The 25,177-nt window shown below is 36.6% G+C and overlaps 2 protein-coding genes across 8 annotated transcripts in view; one reads left to right on the forward strand and one right to left on the reverse strand.

Annotated features, from left to right (window-relative positions):
• NRG4 (neuregulin 4) overlaps nt 1–17,427 on the forward strand; it is a 135,725-nt gene extending 118,298 nt beyond the window's left edge. For 3 of the 5 annotated variants that reach the window (XM_068537281.1, XM_068537273.1, XM_068537291.1), the window contains exon 8: nt 16,320–17,427. In XM_068537281.1, the coding sequence (XP_068393382.1) occupies nt 16,320–16,378 (59 nt within the window). In that variant the 3' untranslated portion in view covers nt 16,379–17,427. Of the gene's footprint in view, nt 1–7,188; nt 7,273–15,501; nt 15,568–16,319 lie in introns of all 5 variants that reach the window. The other 2 variants (XM_068537309.1, XM_068537300.1) reach the window with 2 other exon arrangements.
• A 1,935-nt stretch (nt 17,428–19,362) lies between these two features.
• FBXO22 (F-box protein 22) overlaps nt 19,363–25,177 on the reverse strand; it is a 29,761-nt gene continuing 23,946 nt past the window's right edge. For all 3 annotated transcript variants that reach the window (XM_068556292.1, XM_068556282.1, XM_068556275.1), the window contains 2 exons: nt 24,924–25,089; nt 19,363–19,813 (listed from right to left, as the gene is read on the reverse strand). In XM_068556292.1, coding sequence (XP_068412393.1) covers nt 19,396–19,813; nt 24,924–25,089 — 584 coding nt within the window. In that variant the 3' untranslated portion in view covers nt 19,363–19,395. The remainder of the gene's footprint in view (nt 19,814–24,923; nt 25,090–25,177) is intronic.

Genomic DNA, 25,177 nt, shown 5'->3' on the forward strand with positions numbered 1-25,177 from the left:
CCACATAGAAAAGAATGAAATTGGACCACTATAGTGCATCACACACAAATATCAACTCAGAATGAATTAAATACTTACATGCAGGACCTGAACCATAAAACTCCTAGAAGGAAATATAGGGAAAAAGCTCCTTGGCACTTGCAATGATTTTTTGGATATGACACCAAAAGCTCAGGCAACAAAAGCAAAAATAAACAAGAGGGACTACATCAAACTAAAAATCTTCACACAGCAAAAGAAATAATCAACAAAATGAGAATGCAACCTAAGGAATGGGAGAAAATATTTGCAAACATATATCAGAAAAGGGGTTAAAACCCAAAATAAATAAGGAACTCATACAACTCAATAGCAAGAAAACCAACCAACCCAATTTTAAAATGGGCCTCTCCAGCATGCTAAGCTCATTCTTTGAGTTCTCAGAGAAATGTATGTGGAATGCCTTTTTACCCCTATAATTCTAAATAAATGAAATATTAAAATAAGGGTTTATAAAGCAGTCAAATGGGATTTTAAGTGTAGGATTTCTTATGAGTTAATCGCAAGTTTTATTTTTTTTAAACCTTAAGTTCAAGTAAGATTCCTCTCTCTTCTTACTGAGTGTCATAGGACCAATTACATCTTAATACATAAGCCCATGAAGGAGACAAAAAATTTCCCAGAGTTTCCAGAAATTAGTTTTTTCCTTTGTGTATGTGACCAAAAAGGAGGAGAGGAGCAAAGGACCTGAATGGACATTTTTCCAAAGAAGACATACAAATAGCTAACAAGTATATGAAAGGTATTCACTATCATTAATCATCAGGGAAATGCAAATCAAAACCACAATGAAATATTACCTCATGACTATTATCAAAAAGATAAAAGATAAGTGTTGGCAAGGATGTTGGAAAAAAAGGAAACTTTATACACTGTTGGTGGGAATGTAAATTGGTTAAGCCATTATAGAAAATGTTATGGAGTTTCCTCAAAAAATTAAAAATAGGACTACCATATAATCCAGCAATCCCTCTTCTGGGTATATACCCAAAGGAAATGAAATCAGTACCTCAAAGAGATTGCTGTGCTCCCATGTTTATTGCAGCATTATTTATAATAGCCAAGATATGAAAATAACCTGTGTCCATCAATGGATGAATGGATAAAGAAATGGTGGTATATACAACGAAATATTACTCAGCCTTTAAAAAGGAGATCCTGCCATTTGCAACAACATGAATGGACCTGCAGGACAGTGTGCTAAGTGAAATAAGCCAGACAAAGAAAGAAAAATACCGCAGGACCTCATTTATATTTTTTTTTAATCTTTTTTTTTTTTTTGGCCACACTGCGCGCGGCTTGCAGGATCTTAGTTCCCCGACCAGGGATCGAACCCGCGCCCCCTGCAGTGGAAGTGCAGAGTCCTAACCACTGGACCGCCAGGGAAGTCCCATATTTATATGTTTTACCTACAAAAAGTTACACAGAACAGAGAGTAGAAGAAGGGTGGTTATGGGGGTAAGGAAGTGGGAGAAGTGGGGAGACGCTGGTCAAAAGGTTGCAAAGTTGTGGTTATGTAGGGATGAATAAATGAAGAAATCTAAAGTACAACATGATGACTGTAGTTAATCATACTATATTGTATACTGGGAATTTGTTAACATGTATATTTGTTACATGTATATGTAAAAAAATAAAATTGAGTAGTGGAAATCACCCAAGCTGAATAGAAAAAAGAAGAAAAGATTTTTAAATCAGGATAGTTTGAGACCTTTGGGACAACATCAAGAGTACTAACATCCACATTATAGAGGTCTCAGAAATCGAGAAGAGAGAGAGAAAGGGGCAGAGAATTTATTTGAAGAAATAATAGTTGAAAACTTCCCTAACCTAGGAAAGGAAACACATCCAGGTCCAGGAAGCACAGAGGGTCCCAAACAAGATGAACCCAAAGAGGTCCACACCAAGACACACTGTAATTAAAAATGGCAAAAAATTAAAGGTTAAGAGAGAATCTTAAAAGCAGTGAGGGAAAAACAACTAGTGATGTACAAAGGAACTCATAACACTGTCAGCTGACTTCTCAGCAGAAACTTTGCAGGTCAGAAGGGAACAGCACAGTATGTTTAGTGTGAGGAAAGGAAAAAACCTACAACCAAGAATACTCTACCCAGGAAGGAGAGATAGAGAGTTTTTCAGACAAGCCAAAGCTGAGAGTTCAGCACCACTAAACTGGCTTTACAAGAAATGTTAAAGGGACTTACATAAGCAGAAAAGAAGAAACCACAGCTAGAAATATAAAAATTACAAAAGGAAGAATCTATAAAAACAGACTCATAGATGCAGAGAACAAATGGGTGGTTGCCAGAAAGGAGGGATGGTGGACAAAATAGGTGAAGGGGATTTAGAGGTACAAACCTCCAGTTATATAAGTCATGGGGATGTAACATACGGCATAAGAAATATGATCAATAATATTATAATAACTTTGTATGGGACAGATGAACTAGACTTATTATTTCATAATGTATGCAGATGTCAAATCATTATGTAGGACACCTGAAACTAAAATAATATTGTACATCAACTATATTTCAATTTAAAAAAAGAAAAAAGAAAAGAAGAAATAAATAGTATACCTACTGTGGAAAACAGTTTAGCAGTTTCTTAAAGAGTTAAACATAAATTTATCTTAATATCCAGCAATCCCATCCCTAGATAACAACCCACAATAAATGAAAACATATGTCTACACAAAGACTTGAATGTCCATAGTGGCAATATTCATAATAAACCCAAAGTGGAAATAATCTAAATATTCATCAACTAGATATGGTATGTCCATAAAATGGAATACTATTCAGCCACAAAAAGGGACAAAGTATTGACACACGCTGTAACATGGATAAATCTCCATTATGCTAAGTGATACCAGCCACAAAAGACCACAGATTGCATGCTTGCACTTATATTAAGGTTAATGCTATAACATGGATGAACCTTGAAGATACTATGCAAGTGGTTGCCTAGGGCTGAGTTTGGAATGGGAAGTGACTGCAAAAAAATTAAACATAGAATCACTATATGATCCAGCAATTCCAATTCAGGGTATATACATAAGTGAATCCAAGTCAGGAGCTCTAATAGTTATTTGTATACCACTGTTCACAGAAGCATTATTCACAATAGCCAAAAGATGGAAACCACCCAAATGTCCATCAAGGAATGAACTGACTGGACAGCTGCATGTAAATCAATGAAGTTAGAACACACCCTCATACCATACACAAAAATAAACTCTAAATGGCTTAAAGACTTAAACATAGGACATGACATCATAAAACTCCTAGAAGAGAACATAGGCAAAACATTCTCTGACATAAATTGTACCAAGGTTTTCTTAGGTCAGTCTCCCAAAGCAATAGAAATAAAAGCAAAAGTAAACAAATGGGACCTAATCAAACTTATAAGCTTTTGCACAGCAAAGGAAACCATAAACAGAACAAAGAGACAACTCACGGAATGGGAGAAATATTTGCAAATGATGCAACCAACAAGGGCTTAATCTCTAAAATATACAAACAGCTCATACAACTCAACAAAAACCAAACAGCCCAATCAAAAAATAGCAGAAGAACTAAATAGACATTTCTCCAAAGAAGACATACAGACGGCCAACAGGTACATGAAAAGATGCTCAACGTCTCTAATTATTAGAGAAATGCAAATCAAAACTACAATGAGGTATCACCTCATACTGGTCAGACTGGCCATCATTAAAAAGTCTACAAGTAACAAATGCTGGAGAGGGTGTGGAGAAAAGCAAACCCTCCTACACTGTTGGTGGGAATGTAAACTGGTGCAGCCACTATGGAAAACGGAGTTTCCTCAAAAAGCTAAAAACAGAGCTGCCATATAATCCAGCAATCCCACTCCTGGGCATATATTCAGACAAAACTATAATTCGAAAAGATACATGCACCCCTATGTTCACAGCAGCACTGGTCACAACAGCCAAGACATGGAAACAACCTAAATATCCACTGACAGATGAATAGGTAAAGAAGATGTTGTACATATATACAATGGAATACTACTCAGCCACGAAAAAAGAATGAAATAATGCTGTTTGCAGCAACATGGATGGATCTAGAGATTATCATACTAAGCGAAGTAAGTAGAAAGACAAATACCATGTGATATCACTTATATGAGGAATCTAAAATATAACACAAATAAACTTATCTATGAAACAGAAACAGACTCAGAGACATAGAGAACAGACTTGTGGTTACCAGGGGATGGGGGTGGGGGAGGGATGGAGTGGGAGTTTGGGGTTAGGAGATGCAACCTGTTATATATAGAATAGATAACAACAAGGTCCTACTGTATAGCATAGGGAACTATATTCAGTATCCTGTGATGAACCATAATGGAAAAGAATATTTTTAAAAAGATTGTATATATATGTATAATGGAATCACTTTGCTGTACAGCAGAAATTAACACAACGTTGTAAATCAACTATACTTAAATAAAACATTTTTTAAAAAAAGGAATGAATTGATAAACGCTAAGTGGTACATAAATACAATGGAATGTTATTTAGCCTTAAAAAGGAATCAAATTCTGATTCATGCTACAACATGGATGAACTTTCAAGACAGTATGCTAAGTGAAATAAGCCAAACACAAGAGATAAGTATTACATGATTTCACTTATTTGAAGTATCTAGAGTAATCAAATTCATAGAGACAGAAAGTAAAATGGTTGTTACCAGGGGCTAAGAGTAGGAGAATGGGGAGTTATTTAATGACTACAGTTTCAGTGTGGGATTATGAAAAAGTTTTGGAGATGCATGGTGGAGATGATTGTACAACAGTGTGGAACTGAACTGTACAGTTAAAAATGGTTAAAATGGTAAATCTTATTATGTATATTTCACAATAAAAAGCCAGAAAGAGATGCTGTTATTAAATGATACTGTCAGATGATTCATTTTAATATGCTCAAAACTAACTTTTGAGTTATCAAGAGATTGAGATGTGTTCCTCTACTTTGTAATTGAGTGAAATCATGTATTTTAATGGTTTGGTGAGTTTGTTGATTTTTGCTAAATTTGTAATGATATTGTCTGGAACTACATTCATTTGTAAAATGCCTGATGGTAAAGTAACCAGTGAAGAAATTCTCAGAGAACTGAAAATTTATTATTGAGCATGGTTTTAACTGGGAATATTAACACAAGTAAGGCTAAGTCTGACAGGAAAAAATGTAGGAATGGTTGACTGCCAGTAATGCTTGAATGCACAAGTATCTGTGTTTGTAATTCACCAGTAACATCTCTCTTCAAAAGGTTTGCCTCTTAATTTTTTTTTTTCAGAATGTTCAATGGGATGGTAAAAACTCAATTATTTTTTAGAAAATGTACACACATAAAAAACAAGTCGACCTCTTCCTGTTTATAATAAAATAGAAGCTACCTTGGAGCCTTTCCACACAGAGGTACTCTGGTTTCATTGAGAAAAGAGTTTTGGAACTCAAGTATTAAATTGCTGCTTTCTTTTAATGGAGGCAAAAAAGAGGTCACAACAGAGGGTAAAAATCTAGATAAGGTATTGGGCATAGCTCACAAAATTAGCTGACTGACCACTTATTTTTTCAAGGTCAAACAGTCTATCAGTAACTGCAAGGCCATTACTTTAAGAAAAGCAAAAAGAAATGCCTTTTACTGCATGTGACAAGATCTGTGTCATGAAAATAAAGTTGATCACGGGGACTGGGAATTGCTTAATGCTATTAGCTCGTATTTGTTATGAAAATCACAGCACGATGGTACATTCTATTTTAAATTTTATTAATGACCTGCTTTCACCAGGGAACTCCTCTTGCCACCACACCATAAAGCTTTATTCATTTTATCACTACCTTCTGATAGGTTTGTTCGTGTCACCCTGTGTGCCTCTGGAATATAAACCTCCCTAGGCAATCTTTTCAATTCGTTCATTAAGTAAACCTACAGCCTAAAGTCCTAGCATACATTTAGATTGTGATTATGTATCCCTATTGCAATAATGCAATAGTTCTGAAAGTGCAGCTCTTCAAATGAAAAGCAAGCAGTGTAATATGTAATCATGAACATCAGGTGTCTGTAGGTGCCAGGCACTGTGATTGATATTTCATATCGGAGAAGGAGAACTCAAAATTTTAAGTCTTAACACCCATTGTGAGGCAGGTGGTATTATTCTCACTCTACAAAAGAGAAAACTGAGGCTTAGAGAGGTTAAGATCAAGATCACACATCAGAAGGTGGTAGGACAAGGATTTAAACCCCAAGTTGTTTTTTCTTTTAATTTTGTTTGTTTTTTTACTTATTTATTTATTTTTGGCTGTGTTGGGTCTTTATTTCTGTGCGAGGGCTTTCTCTAGCTGTGGCGAGCGGGGGCCACTCTTCATCGCGGTGCGCGGGCCTCTCACTGTCGCGGCCTCCCTTGTTGCAGAGCACAAGCTCCAGACGCGCAGGCTCGGTAGTTGTGGCTCACAGGCCTAGTTGCTCCGCAGCATATGGGATCTTCCCAGACCAGGGCTCGAACCCGTGTCCCCTGCATTGGCAGGCAGATTCTCAACCACTGCGCCACCAGGGAAGCCCCCAAGTTTTTTATACTGCACTTATGCTTCCACAGATATGGGTTAGACTTAGGGCTCATCGGCTATGGAGGGAATTGTCCCTACATTAAATAGTCCTAGCTAGCCACAGGGTTTTTTGTTTTGGTTTGGTTTGGTTTTTAGTCCTGATTTTTGTTGTTTTGTTTTTGCTACTTTCTTGTTTTCTTGCCATCAGTTATTTTTATTGCCGTTAGAATGACTCACTCTAGCAATCTTTTCCCCTTACTCTCTTTATCATTTGTAGTATCTTTAAAAAAAATTCACCAGGTTTGTTAGAACTTAAGGTAACAGAAAACAGGCAGTGAGGAAAGGCAGGGACACTTTCTTCTGTGAGATCTGAATGGAGGTGCTGACACCTCTTCTGTGTTCTGAGGAGCGTTGTGCAGCTTATTTGTATGTTCTAGGCTAGTTCACCTCAACTCTTCATATCACAAACAGAAGGGGCGGATGACTATGTGTGAATAAAATAAAGATGTGTTGGCAGGTGTGCATATAAAGAAAAATTGAGATGGAGAAAACATCTTAATTCTTATTTTCTATAGGTCATGGAGAACATTGAAGAAATATCACAGTGAACCCAAATCACTGCTTTTTTGTTACAAAGGCAGAAAATGAAACACCAAAAGGTAAAAGAAATTAAACAAGTTAATCCTTCTTTGTTCTCTAAATAAGACTGAAAGTTATCATACCCTGAAACAGTCTGTCCTATTGCAAGGTATGTGTGTTTCTGTCACGTATATTATTAGTTCATTTGCAGTCGGTAAATAGGGGAGTAATATTAATCCTATGTGAAAGTTGCATTGGTCAAACATTTTTCCCAGTAAGCTAATGTGTTGAGGCATCCAGAGGCAAACTTTCTCACAGCTAAGGAGAAACTTTTAGCAATGTATGAAGACCCTAAGAGAAAAGATGAAAATCCTAATTAAGGGCAAGGAGTGGCTTTAGTGGCTTTCACTGTGTTAAGCTGTCTGGGGAAGCTGCAAGTACAGGTAAGGCATGAAGACATTTCACCCGGTGATTAGAAAAAAAGCATTGATTGATGAAGGCGAAACCACACAACTTGTCTCAGGACTTAATGACTCACAGGTTCTTTATGTCTGTGCAGAAGGAATTCGGTGAGGGACAAAGTGGGAGGTAAGAAGTGGATTGATTAGTATAGAATGCTTGTGAAGGATACAAGTGGGCAGGCAAGAGAGCTCTGCCCCAAGAACTAAGTGGGCTACGTTTTTATAATCAAAGGAGAAGTGGGAAGTGGGAGAAGACCACCTTCTTCCACATTCTTTGAGTAGACATCACACTTACATCACTAGCTCCTCCTTTGGGTGGGGCAGAGGAGTTTTTGACCCTATTTGGTCAAACGGGGACTGTCATGGTGCTATTCAAATCAGCAGAAGGGTGGTAACATAGACTAAAATATGTTAGATCATCTCAGGTTTCAGTATGAGGGTCTTCTACTTTGGAATGCCACCTTTCCCCTGTATTCCTGTCCTTGGTACATGCTCAGGTGCATGTCCTAAAGATCATTATCTTGCTGACCTTGACCAGCAGGCTGCAGGTCTTGTTTTTTCACTTAATGGCCTGGGGCATATCTCATGCTTTTATTGCATGGTTTCATTGTTAAGACCTGTTTTGTTTCATAGTGTTCTGATTGCTTTCTTGAGTGTTCATTAGCTTACAATGGTCTCCCGAAGTTCCCTTTGTGTCTATAATCCCCTAGTGGGACTTCTAAAACTACCTGTGTAACTATCCTGCTCTATCCCTATCATTGGCAGCTACCTTTAGATCATATTTTTAATATATTGATGAAAATCGTTTCTCTATGAGAAGCAATTGATTTCAAGGATCTATATCTGAAAGAAACACAAGCCCAAAAGTTTAAGTATACCGAAGATGGACTAATTTGCAGTGCAGATACTAGTGGAAATTTAGGATTCTAGTTTTTGTTACTGCTCAGGTTACAAAATTCCAAACTTATTTTCCCCAAAAGGCTTTTAATTTTAGGGCATGATTTTGCAGAATGTGAGGTTTTCACCTTATTAGGAGCAAAATAATTCATTAGGCCAGAACAGTTTCTTCAGTTTTTCCAACTGTGTAGTTACCCTGAAATATAATAGAAAAAAACCAATGGCAACTTTCAGGACATATGAAGAGTTGTGGAGTAGCTTGGAGCAGTGGGAGTTCTGAACACCAAAGGTCTAGGCTAGTAAATGGTTGAGGCAGAGCAAGCTCTGGCCAAACGTAACAGCCCACCTGTGAACAACTTCCCCTTCAAGCCAGTTTCTCCACATCCTTGCCAACACTTGTTTTTGTTTGTTTGTTTTAATAGCCATCCTAATAGGTGTGAAGTGGTATCTCATTGTGGTTTTGATTTGCATTTCCCTAATTAGTGATGTTTAGCATCTCTTCATGTGCTTATTGGTCATCTGTATATCTTCTTTGGATACCTGCCTGTTCAAGTCCTTTGCTTATTTTGAACTAGGTTGTCTCTTGTTGCTGTTGTTGCATTTTAGTTCTTCAAATATTCTGGTTATTAATCCCTCAGTCGGTACACACTGACTTTTCCCAACAGTCTAGCCCAGTGTGAGCACTGTGAATTGAATCTGTCACTAGTGCCACTGATTCATTCATTCGCTCATTCATTTACCCATCATTCACTTACAACTAATACATATGAGCTTGAGACACTAGAGTATACAAAACGAAAAACCCTCATCGAATTTTTTAACAGACTATTTTTTTAAAAGTTACAGATTTATAGAATGATTGAGAAGACAGTGCAGAGTTCCCATATACTTCCCTCTCCCATACAGTTTTCCCTACTATTAAACATCTATGTAAAATGTACTAGTGTGCTACATTTGCTAATATAAATGAAACAATTATAAATTAAATGAAACAAATGAAACAACATTAACAAAAGTCTATAGTTTACATTAAGGCTCCTCTTTTTGTTATAGTTTTATGGATTTTGACAAATGCATCATTTTATGTGTCCACCACTACAGTATCATGTTGAATAATTTCACCACCCTAAAAATCTCCTGTGCTCCATCTACTCACCCTTCCCAATCTCACAGTGATAACCACTAATCCCTTTACTATCTCTATAGTTTTCCAGAATGTCATATAGTTGGAGTCATACAGTATGTAGCCTTTTCAGACTGTCTTCTTTCACTTAGCCATATACAAATTAACCTTCCTCTGTGTCTTGTGGCTTGATAACCTTTTTTTTTTTTTTAATAGCTAGGTTATATGACTTTTTTTGGTGGTTTAAAGAAGTTTTTATGGTAGAAAAACATACATAAGATGTTCCATTTTTACGTATACAATTCAGTGGCATTAATTATATTCACACTGGTGCAACCATCACCACCATCCATCTCCAGAACTTTCTCATCATCCCATACTGAACACTGTACCCATTAAACAATAACTCCCCATTCCTTTACTCAACACCCTGGTAGCCAACATTCTACTTTAAGTATTTAAATATTCTCAGTACTTCATGTAAGTAGAATCATGTATTTGTCCTTTTGTGTGTGGCTTATTTCACTTACCATGTCTGCAGGGTTCATCAGCACTATAGTATGTATCCAAATTTCATTCCTTTGTATGACTGAATAATATTCCACTGTATGTATGTACCACATTTTGCTTATTCATTCATCAATCAATGAACATGAGTCATTTCACCTTTTGGCTACTGAGATAATGCTTCCATGAACATACATGTGCAAGTATCTCTTCAAGCCCCTGTTTTCTGTTCTTTTGTATAAATACCCAGAAGTGGAATTGCTGAATCAAATGCTAATTCTGTATTTAATTTTTTGAGGAACTGCCATACTGTTTTCTACAGCAGCTATACCACTTTATATTCCTAGCAGCAATACACAAAAGTTCCAGTTTCTCCACATACTTGTCAACACTTTTTTTTTCCCCCAATAATAGCCACCCTAATGGGTATGAAGTGGTATTTCATCATGGTTTTGATTTGCATTTCCCAAATGGTTAGTGATGTTGAGCATTTTTTCACGTGCTTATTGGCCATTCTGTATCTTCTTTGGATTCCTGTCTATTCAAGTCCTTTGCCCAGTTTTGATTTGGGTTGTCTCATTGCTGTTGTTGCATTTTAGGAGTTTTTTATATATTAATGGATATTAATCCCTCATCAGATATGTGATTTGCAAATATTTTCTCCCATTCTGTGGATTGCTTTTTTCACTCCGTTGATAGTGTCCTTTGATACATAAATGTTTAATTTTTGATGAAGCCCAGTTTGTCTGTTTTTTCTTCTGATGCCTATGACTTTGGTGTCATATCCAAGAAATCACTGCCAAATCCAAAGTCCTAAAACTTTTCCCCCGTTTTCTTCTAAGAGTGGAGTTAAGTCTTAGGTTTAGGTCTTTGATCCATTTGAATTAATTTTTCTATACGGTGTTAGATAAAAATCCAACTTCATTCTTTTGCATGTGGATATCCTATTTTCCCAACACCATTTGTTGGAAACACTGTCCTTTCCCATTAAATGGTCTTGGTGCACTTCCCCCAAATCATTTGACCATATATGTGAGGATTTCTGGATTCTTTATTCTTTGATTATTGTAGCTTTGCAGTAAAATTTGAAATCAGGAAGTGTGAGCCTTCCATCTTTAATCTTTTTCAAGATTGTTTTGGCTATTTGGGGATCCTAGATATTCTGCTTATTTTTCTATATCTGTAAAAAATGTCATTGAGATTTTGAAGTGGATTACATTGAATCTGTAGATCACCTGACATCATACCAGTATTAAGTCTTCCAATCTATGAACATGGGATGTCTTTCCATTTATGTGTCATCTTTAACATCATTCAGCAATGTTTTGTGGTTTTCAGTGTACAAGTCTTTCACCTTCATTAAGTTAATTCCTATGTATATTATTGTTTTTGATGCTATTGTAAAGGGAGTTATCCTAATTTCTGTTTTGGGTTGTTCATGTTAGTGTACAGAAAGGAAACTGATTTTGTGTGTTGCTTCTGTATGCTTCAACTTTGCTGATTTGTTTCAAGTTCTAACAGATTTGTGGGTGCAGGATCATTAGTGTTTTCTACATATAGGATCATGTATTCTGCAGAGATAATTTTACTTCTTCCTTTCTAATTTCAATCTTTTTCTTGACTAATTACTATGCCTCGAACTTCCAACACTATGTTGAATAGCAGTAGTAAAAGCTGCATCCTTGTCTTGTTCCTGATCGTTAGGAAATGCTTTCAGTCCGTCTCCATTGAGTATGATGTTAGCTATAAGGTTTTCATATGTGGTCTTTATTATATTGAGGTAGCTTCCTCCAATTCCTAGGGGGAGGTGGTGGTTTTTTTTTAATCAAAAAGAATTTTGTCACATTCTTTTTCAGCATCAACTGATGGGATCCATGTGGGACCCTCATTCTGCTAATGCAGTGTATTGTATTTGATTGGATTTTCATCTGTTGAACCATCCTTGCATTGCAGCAATAAATCCACTTGTTCAAAATGTATAAAACTTTTAATGTGCTCTTGAATTCAGTTTGCTAATACTTTAAGATGTTTGCATCAATATTCATCCGGGTATTGGTCTTTAACTTTCTTTTCTTGTGTTGTCATTGGCTGGCTTTGGTATCAGGGCAATACTGGCCTTATACAATGGATTAGGAAGTGTTCCCGCCTATTGAATTTTTTTGAAAGGTTTGAGGACTGGAGTTATTTCTTCTTTAAATGTTTGGTTGAATTGAGTAAAGCCAGAGGTTGCAGGATTTTCCTTTGTTGGGAGGTTTTTGACTGCTGATTCAATCTCCTTTCTAGCTATAGGTCTATGTAGATTTTTAATTTCTTCATGAATCAGTCTTAGTATGGTTGTGTTTTTGTTTTTAGAAATATATCCATTTCATCTAGGTTATTCAACTTGTTTAAAACTGCTCATAGTATTCTTATGATCCTTTTTATTTCTGTAGACTCGTTAGTAATAACCCTACTCTTATTTCTGTTTTTAGAAGTTGAGTCTTCTCTTTTGTTATTGATCTAGCTAAAGGTTTGTCCACTTTGTTAACCTTTTCAAAGAACTAGCTTTTAGTTCAAAATTTTCTATTGATTTTCTTTTCAGTATTTTGCTTCTCTTAGTTCTAATCTTCCTTCTACTAGCTTTGGGTTTAGTCTATTCTTTTTCTAGTTCCTTAAGTTATAAAGTTAGAATGTTGATTTCAGATTTTTTTTTTTAATGTAAGCATTTACAGCTAGAATTTTCTGTCTTATGGGGTGCAATGAAAACAGTGCTGTTTTGGTATGTTGTGTTTGGCTTAATGTATTTTGAGGATGTTATTAGATGTGTAAATGTATATAACTGTTACATCGTTGTTGTATAAAACCTTTTAACATATAATGTACTTTTCTGTCTCTTTAAATCCAAAAAGGTTGTAAGTCTATTTGTCTGATAATAGTATACTCTTCTCTTTTGGTTACTATTTGCATGGAATATTTTTGCTCCTTATTTTCTGTGTTAGTGTCTTCTTTTGTGTTTTGTTTTATAGTGAAACATTAAAATTCTCTTTTTTCCTTTTGTGTGTATTCTATAGCTATTTCTTTGTGGTTACCACGGGGATTCCATTTAACATCATGAAGTAATGACATTAATTTGAATTTACAGCAGCTTAACTTCAATAGTGCATAAAAACTTTGCTCTTATATAACTTCACCCTCACTCCCTTTCAACTATTACTGTCACAAGATTACATCTTTAAGCACTGTGTCTAAAAACATAAACCAACTAAAAACATAAACCAATAACTGTATTTTTATATGTTAGTTCCTAAACTGTGTGGAAAACAAAGAGTTACAAATCAAAGTTATAATACTAGTTTCTATAACTGTTCATGTATACCTTTACTGGAGAGCTTTACTTCTTCATATGGTTTCCTGTTCCTATCCTTTGTCCTTTCATTTCAACTTGAAGAATTTCCTTTAGCATTTCTTGCAGGGCAGGTCCAGTTGTATCAGTGTCCGGTAATGTTTTAATTTCTCCCTCATTTTTGAAGGACAGTTTTGCCAGATAGAAGATTTTAGGTTGACAGTTTTTTTGAGAAATCTGATAATCTTATTGAAGATCCCTTTTATGTGATGTTTCTTCATTCTTGCTGCTTTCAAGATTCTTTCTCTTTGTATAGCTTAATTATACAGATTTTCCTCCACTTACAATGGGGTTGTATCTTGATAAACCCATGGTAAGTTGAAAGTATAAGTCGAAAATGCATTTTATATACCTAACTTACTGAACATCATAGCTAAGCCTATCCTATCTTAAATGTGCTGTGAACAATTACGTTAGCCTGTAGCTGGGCAAAATCGTCTAATACAAAGCCTATTTTGAAGTGATGTAATTTACTGAATACTGTACTGAAAACAGAATAGTTGTATGTGTATTAGATGTTTACTCATGATCATGTGGCTGACTGGGAGCTGCAGCTCTCTGCCACTGCTAGGCATCATAAGTGCATATCTTACTGCATATTGCTAGCCTGGGAAAAGATCAAAATTCAAAACTTGAAGTATGGTTTCTACTGAACGCATATCGTCTTTACAACATCGTAAAGTTGAAAAATTCCGAAGTCAAATTGTCCTAGGTCAAGGACCGTCTATAATGTATCTTGGTGTCTCTTTTGACTTTACCCTATTTGGAGTTTGTTGAGCCTCCTGATACGTACATCCACGTCTTGCATCAAATTTGGCAAGCTTTTTTGTCATTATTTCTTCAAATAAACTTTATGTAGCTTTCTCTTTTCCTTCTGGGACTCCTGTTATGTTTCTTGCTCCATTTGATGGTATCTTACAAATCCCTTAGATTGTTTACTTTGTTTTCTTAGACACAATTATTTCAACTGTCCTGTCTTCAACTTTGCTGATGAGTTCTTTTGCTTGCTCAAATCTGCTGTTCAACCCCTCCAGTGAAAATTTTGTTATTGTAACTTTCTGCTCCAAAATTTGTTTGGTTCTTTTTTATAATTTCTCTCCACTGGTATTCTCATTTTATTCATCACTTTCTTGATTTCCTTTAGTTCTTTGAGCATATTTAAAGGTCTTTTTCTAGTAAGTTCAATGTGTGGGCCAGGCCAGTTTCTGTTCCATTGAATAGGCGTCATTTCCCTGTTTCTCTGTATGCCTTACAGGTTTTTTGTTGTTGAAAATTGGGCATTTCACTATTACAATACTGTAATTCTGGATATAACATTCTCTTCTATTCCCAGTGTTTACCAGTTGTTGCTGACTGCTGAACGCTGTTGTTCATTTGTTTTTGAGACTTTTCCAAGCTATTTTTACAAAGACTATCCCTTGTGTGTGATCACTGAAGCCTCTTTTCCTATTATCTCATGTTCAGCTGTTTTCAGAGATTTCCTTGAATGCCAGTTCTCCTTTTTGCATTTCAGCTGTGTGCTAAGGCACTCCTGCAGCTCTTAGCTAGGCCTACTTCTATCCTAGGGATCAGACCAAGATGAAAACCTAGGCTCTCTTAAATCTTTTCTGAGCATGTTTTGCCTGTGCATTCATTTGGCATTCCATATCTTCCCCTGGGTACAACTGTTTTTGAATGCCCAGTTTCTCAAAAATCTCACCCCAGCTTCTCCTCTAGGCCTTACACAGCCTGTTTTATGTCTTCACCCATATCCAGGTGCCTGTGATTCTGCAGTCATCTTGCAGCTTTCACAAGCAGTGCCTACTCTTTCTTGCCTGATTTCCAAGTTATGCAAAACAGTGATGAGCATCTTGAGTCAGTCCTTCTAATCCCCCCGACAGATTAGAAAAGACAAACAGTGATTTGCAAATAAAGTCTATTCTTCCTCTTCTGGTTTGAGGGAGGGAACTGAAAACCAGGCTTCTGTCATTTTAAGAATAAGAGCACCACTGCATGGGAGGCAAGGGTGAGTAAAAAAATCACAAAACTTTCCTACCATTTTGAGGATGGGATTTCTTCACTGGGCACTGTGTTAGTTGCTGTAAACCTTTGTTTTCCAGAGCGCCAACAAATTTGGCAAAAAAGCAGTTGCTGCTTTTTTCCTTTCCTCCTCAATGTTTCTGTGGAGGAACAAAAGCTTGGAGTGCTGTAGTACACAATTTTGCTAGTGTCACTCAGGTCAATTATGTTTATTCCTATCTGTAATTCTAGTATCCTGACTAGGCCTTGAACAGAGTTATGTTTTAGATACATGTATGGTGACTGAATTTTGGTTAGATGTGGAGGTATTGTGTAAATGTTAAGAAAATGGTCTAATTATCTTCACTGATTTACATTTAAAATTAATGAATATATGTATTTTTTTCCAATTTGTTGTAATTATCAATCTTGCCATTTTTACTGGCTGTGATGTCACTAGAGAACAGTAACTTTTATAAAAACTTTATGAAATGAAATGCTCTATACACTCTTAGTAACAAGACATTAAATGAAGTTTATTGGCCTCTGCCAATGTTTTCTACTTTAGAGTAGCATATATTCTTCTACTCTGCCTCCATCATGGCATAAGGCAGAAATCAAACAAAAATAACATGTCTTGTAAATATCTGACTATTTTTCTCTACAGTCTAATATTTAAAAAAACTTTACATAGCACAGATATTAGTTTTGTTTATTTAACAAGGATGTTATTACTAATACTATGTTTTGTTATTTTAGGATTTTCATTAAGCAGACTCATTCCCTTTCTACAAATGAAAACCAAGTCAGTCATCTAAAATCTCAATTTCAAATCAAGAGGATTTAGTCTTCTGTTTTCATTAAAATGGAATTTATGGTGGTGTTCAAATGGGTTAGACTGGGCACAAAATGACAAAAGTAGATTTTTTTTTCTCAAAAATTTCTGCAGAATGCCTAGGAAATTCTCAGATTTGTAAAAGTTTATTTTACATTCTTTGCACGTTCATTGTGTTAAATTTGTAATATAAATTAGTGGCAAAACTAGTGCTGTTTGGCTTCTCTTACTAGGTTGAAAAGTTGTTTTATTTACCAATGATGCAGGTTTAAGCAAAGTTGAGAATTAATTACAGTAGTGAACTGGCCTTCTGGACCCCCTTCATTACTCTAGGTCACAGACTATTAAATATAACAATGATGTATAGGGTGTCTGTTTTGAGATCTTAATTCCAAGCTTCCTTACTCTTTCTTATATTGCTACTTGGCTTTTCAAGGAGTTTATTCCTTTGAAGCAGCCTTTAACAAGGCAAATTGTAGCTGCAGAAAGATTCTACTTTGAAAGCACATTAAGGAAATCAGTATTTTTTAAACACCTTGATTAAACTATCCTATCCTTGTCACCTGATAGAAGACAGCTCAGTATTGTAAAGAAAACAGTAAGGGTACATCTTCTCTTTTTGTGCTCATGTCAATTTTTTCATGTGATCATTTTTCCAGTTTCACAAATGACTGCAACAGTTGCCATTTCTAGGAATTTAGTATGTTTTTAGCTGAAACAGAAACTTTTCCATTAATGCTTGCTTTTAAGACAAGCCTTTCAAAACCGTAATAAATTGTTTTAACTTTGGTTAAATTATTATCCCCCCCACCTTTCCACAGAATGTCAAAGCCTCTGAGAGGCAGGGCCAATAACTTTTGTTTTCATCAGTACTACTCCTTCAATTGGTTCAACTTCTTCCCTTTCTATTCTGCACCAGGGTTCCAATCTTGTGGCCAAATGAATTTATTGTTCATAACAAGCTCCAAAGTCTCAGCTATAAAAAGGAGCCATATATTAACCTCGAATATTGTATGAAATGACCTTGCAGCAGACTCTCCTTTGAGAAGTAATAAAACATTTTATGTATTAATTTGAAAAAAATAAAACAATTCATTCAACTGGTGCATTTTGTTCATATTTCCATTTTCAAAATCCTTTTTCCTCTACTGTTCAGTCAACTCTGGTTAATATCAAGGACAAAGAAAATTTACAAAGTATTTTCCTTACATGCTATTGTAAGCATAACCAAGGACTTAAATTTTGAGATATTGTCTACTTGATAATGGGTACCAATGTCAAATAATAGAAGAGTTAATAAATAAAAATGGCTAAATATTAATATTCACAGATTAAAAGTTCTATGGCAATCAAACTTTTCTTTGGACTTGCTTCAGGAACTAAGATTGAGTATAACCATAAATTAAAGAAACTTCTAAGTATTTTTATCATTCATATAAATAAACAGCAAGAAAAAAAATCTTTTGAAGTAAAAATTCATTTAAAAAAGTGATTAAAAATAGAAAAGCAGGAATGTTAATATATGTGATTTCACTTACCTTGCAAGTTTTCTTCTATCCCGTTAGAACCACTGACTATTACAAAAGTGCCATATATTATATCATACTGTATTAGAATATGCTAATACAGATATCCTGTAACAAAGACCTGGAAAAAAAACAAGTGCCTTAGGCAAGAATGATGTTAATTTCTGTCTTGTAAAACACTCTGGAGATGATAGGCAGTCAAAATCAGTAATGGTAGCACTTCAACAAAACTGTATGGCAACCTAGGATCGTTCTGTGTGGTGCTCTTCCACAATAGAGCATTGCCTCTTCTGTAGCGTCTAAGATGGCTCACAATTGTATCCACTTCTAAGCAAAAGGATCGAAAAAAGGCAAAACAAACAAAAAAACGGTCACACTGTTTTAAAGGACACGTTATCATTTCCCTCACATTTCACCAGCCAGAACAGTCATACTTGCAAGGGAGACAAGGATGTAGTCTTTATTGTGGTGTGCATGTGCCTAGCTGAAAATCAAAGGTTTTATGACTATGTGAAAAGGAAAGAATGGATATTGGGGGGAAATTGGTGTTCTCTGCACAGATTTCATTTTGATATTTACATAATGAGAAATTTAAACTTGAAAAACATTTTACTGGAAATATGCCAGGATTTGCTAGCTAACAAATACCATTATTCTGGGTTTTCTTTTCTAAAGGATTCCTTCATTCACTCACTAAAAGCAATGAAGTACACAGCTATCTGAGTTTCCAAGGTATGTTTTATTGGTACAAAACCAAAATAAGGTGATGTAATTGTCTCATCTGCCAATTAGTTATATAGAAGTAGGTGAAAAAAAGAATTTTCTGTTGCAATTTCTTTATTGAGGGAAAAGGAAAAATTTTTTCCTTATAAGGTAATAAAATACTGATTAGTCTTGGCAATTTACCTGACTAAGCAACTTTAGAGTACTAAAACAAAAATAGTTATTTAACATTTATCAAATAAGTAAAAAGTCAGTAATTTGTTACAGCTTCTGAAAAAAATGGTAAAATTGTAAAGCAGAGAAAAATTTCCCAGGCCATCTGTGTATTTTTCTCCTTTATTAAGGGAGAAAAATATCTTCATGATTCTGCTGAAAGATCATCTAACATTGCAGAGGTAGTCATGGAATGTCTTAAATCTCCTTTCTGTTGATGAATCCTTTTTCAGTCTTTCTATGCAGAAGACTAAAGTCCTATCACACAGCAGCTACATAATCTGGTGCAATATAGCCATAATTGGTTCACTTGTGCCTGATGCAAAAGCTCTCAACTCCTGGTCCTGCATTACATTATGTACAAACTTGTCCTTCGTCTAATATATTAAAAACTACTAAATAATCTTTAGAGTGTCAAAGCTACAAAACAGATACATATAAAGTTTTTCGTTTGTAATATACATATCCCAAGTTTCCGTTTTCTGGAAAAGACAGAGCCCGAAAGTTATACATTACGAAAGCCACTTTACAGGTGGCTTTATTTAGATGACCCAAGATGAATTAGTGCCATTATTGTTGTATAGCTGTGAAACAGATCATCATCCTTTACCTCATTACATTTCTTCAATATAAAGTTTCCAGTGACTATGCGATCACATCCAATTTCTCCATTTCCAAAGAAGCCAAATAAAGGAACACTAGGAAAAAACTTTCTAAATGCATCAGCCTCCACATTCCCCTTGGCTCTGTAATACTGAAAGCCCCTGCCAACACACGCAAACATGAAGCCAATGGTATTCTGCTCTGGAATGTTGGCTGCTTTGAGGCGCTGCATCGCAGCCTCAGCAGTCTTCTCGTCATTGACATCCTCATTGAGAAGCACTGTAGCACTCTGGATACGGTGTCCGCTAAATGACAGTCCAACCACACCGGTGGCATCAATATCCAGAGGGTTCCTAGAAAATTAAATTAGAAAAGTGGCGATATATCATGAAACACCATTCAAATTTACAGTATAAAAGAAAAATCCTCCTGATTCACTGGTTGGGAAGTGCTGCCTTAGTCTACAGTTAGTCTGAGGCTCTCTCTCCCTGATCAGAGGACTGTAATAAGGGTTAAAAAATTAAACTACTGAAATTAACATATTAAAAGAATGCAGAAGGCAGATCTACAGAGAAGAAAGCAACCATCTCCTCAGTCACAGATACAAAGGGGCAAATGCATCTCCACAAAGATTTCTAAAATCCAACCTGAGTTTTAGAAGGGTACAGAGTATTCTTACCTTTCTCACTTCCCTGAAAAAGGAATCTTACAATTTTATTCATATATACTATAATATGTATTAAAGCTTTTGGTATTATTTACCTCTTTGGTATCTCTTCTCCCCTACCTCAGCTGTCAGATTCTAAAAGAGGTGTATTAAATATTCAATCATGGAGGATAATTTTATTAAGAACCCATAATTCCAGAAGTTTTAAGCTCTATGCTGTTTGGTCCATAAAGGAATAGATTATATTGCTGCATCTTATTTATTGCTTTGACCTGATAATTTAGCTTAATCTGAAGGTAAAATCATACATTTTCTTTTTGTTTCTATTTGCCTGGTACTTTTTTTTAATGAAATATTTTATGGTTACTAAAGAAAATAAAAATAAAATGCCAATAAAGTTGTAAAGCATAATATAGTGAACACCCATTGGGGGAAAACCAAGTAAGTACCTTACATTTCTAACATTTCTATCAGGTTTACCAACACCTGAGTCTACGAAATGGGCAGGATTCAGTGGGTTAACGAGAAACTAAGACTTAAAAAGCTTAAGCACTAAGCGACTTAAGGCTAACTAGTGGCAAATCCAGTTTCTGAGGGGCAGAATCCATCTTCTAAAGTCCACTGCTGTTCCTTTAACCTTATTACATTTCCTCTTTGGTATACAACTGCAACAAGAGTCTCCTGCCTTAAAGAATTATTCACCTTTTTTTGGAGTGAGGGGGGGCTCCTATCTGGACACCATTAACATGGAGCATTGATTTACTCAATGGCTTCCCTTACTCCATGACACAGTGTAATAAAGACCACGTTAAAATTAATGTGTCATGTAAGAGGTAATGATTGTTGAGGGTATATTTCCCATATTAGGTATAAAGAGTAGATTATATACAGACAGCCATGCTAACAGGCTAGCACCTCAGATGTTGTATGTCTGAGTGAGTTGCATTTCAAAGATCAACTGTATGTTAAATCGCCATTGCCCTATCTGTATATAATTTCAAAGACAATAAGGAAAATTAGGCAAAAGGAGAAATAACCCACAGATAGCTAACAAGAATCAGGTATACTTATGCATGAAATCCAGTGCTTAGAGTTCAGTGCAGTTGACTTTCCTCCCTTCTTTCTCAGGTTCCAGGGAACTCAACTTAGCTATCTGCTTTCCCTGACCCATCAGTGCTGACTACCAGGAGGGAGATTATGACTGGGATGATTTAAGGTGCTCTTAATGATACTGATCTCTAACAGTGTGTCTCCATGTCACCACTCTAGGATCCAAATATTAAACACAAATATAGAGAGAAACAAATACTAGTGCTTGCAGGAAACATCTGGAGGATGGGGGCGGGGGGGGCCTCATTTTCTTGCTTTTGGAAACAGCTGATATTTATGTCCACTTAATTAGCTCAAACTCAAAATACTACATACTTTCGTTGGAAATGGAAAAGTAGTAATGGTTCAAGATAGAAGAGCAAATATTTTTTGTCTTTGAAAACAAAAGCCTTAATAATAAAATGAATTTCGATGCATCATTTTTGAGCTTGAAAAAGCCTTTCAAAAGATCTAGTACAGTATTTCCAAAAATGTGTGCCAAGTAATATTGCTATATGTGGAATCTAAAAAAATGGTACAAATGAACTTATGTACAAAACAGAAATAGAGCCACAGATGTAGAAAACAAACTTACGGTTACCAAGGGGGAAGTGGCGGGGGGGGGGGGGGGGGGAGGTGGGGAGAGGGATAAATTGGGAGATTGGAACTGACATATACACACTACTATATATAATATAGATAATAAGGACCTACTGTATAGCACAGGAAACTCTACTCAGTACTCTATAATGACCTATATGGGAAAAGAATCTAAAAAAGAGTAGATATATGTATATGTATAACTGATTCACTTTGCTCTACAGCAGAAACTAACACAACATTCTAAATCAATTATACTCCAATAAAGATGTTAAAAAAAAAGATCTAGTACAGTATTTCCAAAAATGTGTGCCAAGTAATACCAGTCGGCCTGCAAGATGCTCCATGGACAAAAGGTTTTTTGTGGCCAAACAGATTTAAGAAGGACCACAGGTAATAATATTCCCCCTCCCTCTAAAAGATCCAAAGTACTGAGCACAGTATTAGAGGCTCTGAGAAGTTTTACCATAAAAATGTACTGTTGAACCACACATTTCCTTTAGAGGAAAACAGAACCAGAGAGGAAGTGACATACATATGAACCATATGAAGTCCCCTACATATGAACAAGTTCTGTTCCGAGAGCGTGTTCTTAAGTCCAATTTGTTCGTTAAGTCCAACAAAGTTAGCCGAGGTACCCACCTAACACGATCGGCTATATAGTACTGTACTGTAATAGGTTTATAATACTTCTCACACAAATAATACATAAAAAAGAAACAAAAAATAAAACATTTTTAATCTTACAGTACAGTACCTTGAAAAGTACAGTAGTACAGTACAGCAGCTGGCATACAGGGGCTGGCATCGAGTGAACAGGCAAGAAGAGTTACCGACTGGAGGAGGGAGAGGAGGTGGGAGATGGTAGAGCTGAAGGATCGTCAGCAATAGGAGACGGAGGGCAAGCTGCAATGTCACTCACGCCTGACGCTGATGGCACAGGTTCTGGTTCCTTGCTGGATTCAATTCTATCTACCCTCTTGAAGAAATGATCCAGTGATATCTGGGTAGTAGCTCTTTCTTTCTCGTCACAGGTGACACGGTAGCACTGGATTGCATTCTGAACGGCTGCTGCAACCTTTGTGTACCGTTTTACGTTCGGGTCCTGTGCCTCAAAAAGTTAACAGCGCCTCCTCAAATAAAGAAAATCCCCTTGCCATTTCCTGTGTTGTAAATCTCTTCGGTTCCTCAGTTACTTCTTCTTCCTCTTGTTTTTCTGTGTCCTTTCTCTGGGCCTCCAATTCCATCAGGTCTTCATTAGTAAGCTCGTCATGTTGCACAGCAAGGAGGAGTTCAATGAAGTCGTCCTCTTGCAGATCTAGCTCCAGCTTCTCGCTGAGGGCTGAGGGTCACTAAGTTGCTGAAGACCTCTTTGGACTCCTCGTCCACCTTCTCAAATCCACAAAAGTCATGAACAAACTGCAGGCAAAGGTTCTTCCAAACCCCATTCATGGTGACAGCCGTAACCTCAAGCCAAGCAAAGTCAATGTTTTTTATGGCCTTGTAGATGTTATAGTCCTTCCAAAATTGTCACAAGGTTGTTCCTGATTTGTCACTTGCCTTTACTGCCTGACGAAAAGTGTGATATAAATAATATTTCTTGAAAGTCATTATAACTCCCTGGTCCATAGGTTGGATGAGAGACATTGTATTCAGTGGCAGATGCACTACTCTGACGTGGGATGAAAGCCATCCGTGAATGGGGGGGTGGCCCAAAGCACTGTCAAGCAGCAAAGGAATGCTGAATGGGACGTCCTTCTCCAAGCAGTATTTCTCTACCTTCAGGATAAAGTGGTGGACAAACCAGTCCTGGAAAATGGCCTATGTAACCCAGGCTTTGGGGTTACTCTTCCACACAACAGGAAGAGAGCCCCTGGCTATGTTTTTAAGGGCTCTTGGGTTCTCTGAATGATAAACTAAGAGAGGCTTCAGCTTCGTATCGCTGGAAGCACTGCCAGCAAACAACAGAGGTAGCCTATGCTTTGCTGCTTTAGAGCCTGGCATCAACTTTTCCTCCTTACTGATGTAACTTCGGTCTGGCATCCTCTGCCAGTACAGTCCTGTCTCATCCACATTAAAAACCTGCTCAGGTAAATACGTGCCTTCATCAGTAATTTCTCGAAGCATTTCAGGAAATTCCTGGGCAGCTACCATATCTGCACTCGCTACCTCACCACTTACTTTTACATCACGAAGGTTGACTCTAGCCTTAAACCAATGAAGCCAGCCATGGCTGGCATTAAAAGATGTGCCCTCTGATTCTTCACCATGTTTCTTCCTCAAGTCTTCATAAAGGCTTTTAGCTTTCTCTGGAATCAGCATTGAGCTGAGCGGGACTCAACACTGAGGCTGATCCTGCATCCGCACACTAAGAAGCTTCTCCATCTCCTCCATCACTTTTCCACGCTTCTTCAGTAACATTGTCAACATCACCAGCACAGCAGACTTCACATGTTCTTGTCCTTGTTCTTTAGAATCGTGCCAATGGTTGAACGATTCATGTTATAATAATGAGCGACGTCTACCATCTTTTCACCTCGCTCCACTCTCTCAGTTCTTTTCGCTTGGCGTTTCTTAGCAGTATCAGCTACATCACCGCTGCTTTTATGCTTGCTTCCGGACATCCTGGGCTTTAAATAAAGATACTGTACTACTGTACTCTATACAGTACTGTAAAGTACTCAAACGCATAACCACCTGTAGAGGATGCACGCATGTGACAATGTATGCCAGTCACGTGAACTAACTTACATGACTGGACATGCAAACGCACAAAAGTTTTGCAACTTGAAGGTTCGTTACGTAGGGGACTTACTGTATTGCAGTTACAGAGTACAGAGCTGTTAAGGGAGCTCAGTAGACAATGTTGAAAGTCAATTTTGAGGAGAGTATAAGTCCAACTAAGTTCTTAAAGGATAACATATATAAATTTCATTCTTCAAAGTTAAGCAGAATTACGTTGTGTGAGCCCCTCAACCTATGTCTATTACAAAACGGAATGAACTATTAGCAATTCTTTAAGCATGTTTTTTAAAAACCCAAAGTAATATAAAGCTGAGAACATTTCCCATGATGCACAGAAGAAATCAGAAGCACATCAGACATACTTTTCAGAGGTCAGCGATGCCAGGTTGTCCACCTGGCCTCCAGCCAAGACGACATTCATATCACTGAAAGTGCTGACTACACGCTGCAGATAATTACTGGCTCCCACTTTACAGCAATTATAGCCAAATACAAGGACCACACGAAGCTCGGGGTTATCTAAAAGACCTACAGAGAAATGAAGAGAAACAATTAAAGATAGCCTTAAGAAGAAATCCTTAAAAAGGAATTCTTTATTATTTTGCAAAATGAAATG

Source organism: Eschrichtius robustus, chromosome 1, assembly GCF_028021215.1.
Source record: "Eschrichtius robustus isolate mEscRob2 chromosome 1, mEscRob2.pri, whole genome shotgun sequence".
Classification (NCBI taxonomy): domain Eukaryota; kingdom Metazoa; phylum Chordata; class Mammalia; order Artiodactyla; family Eschrichtiidae; genus Eschrichtius; species Eschrichtius robustus.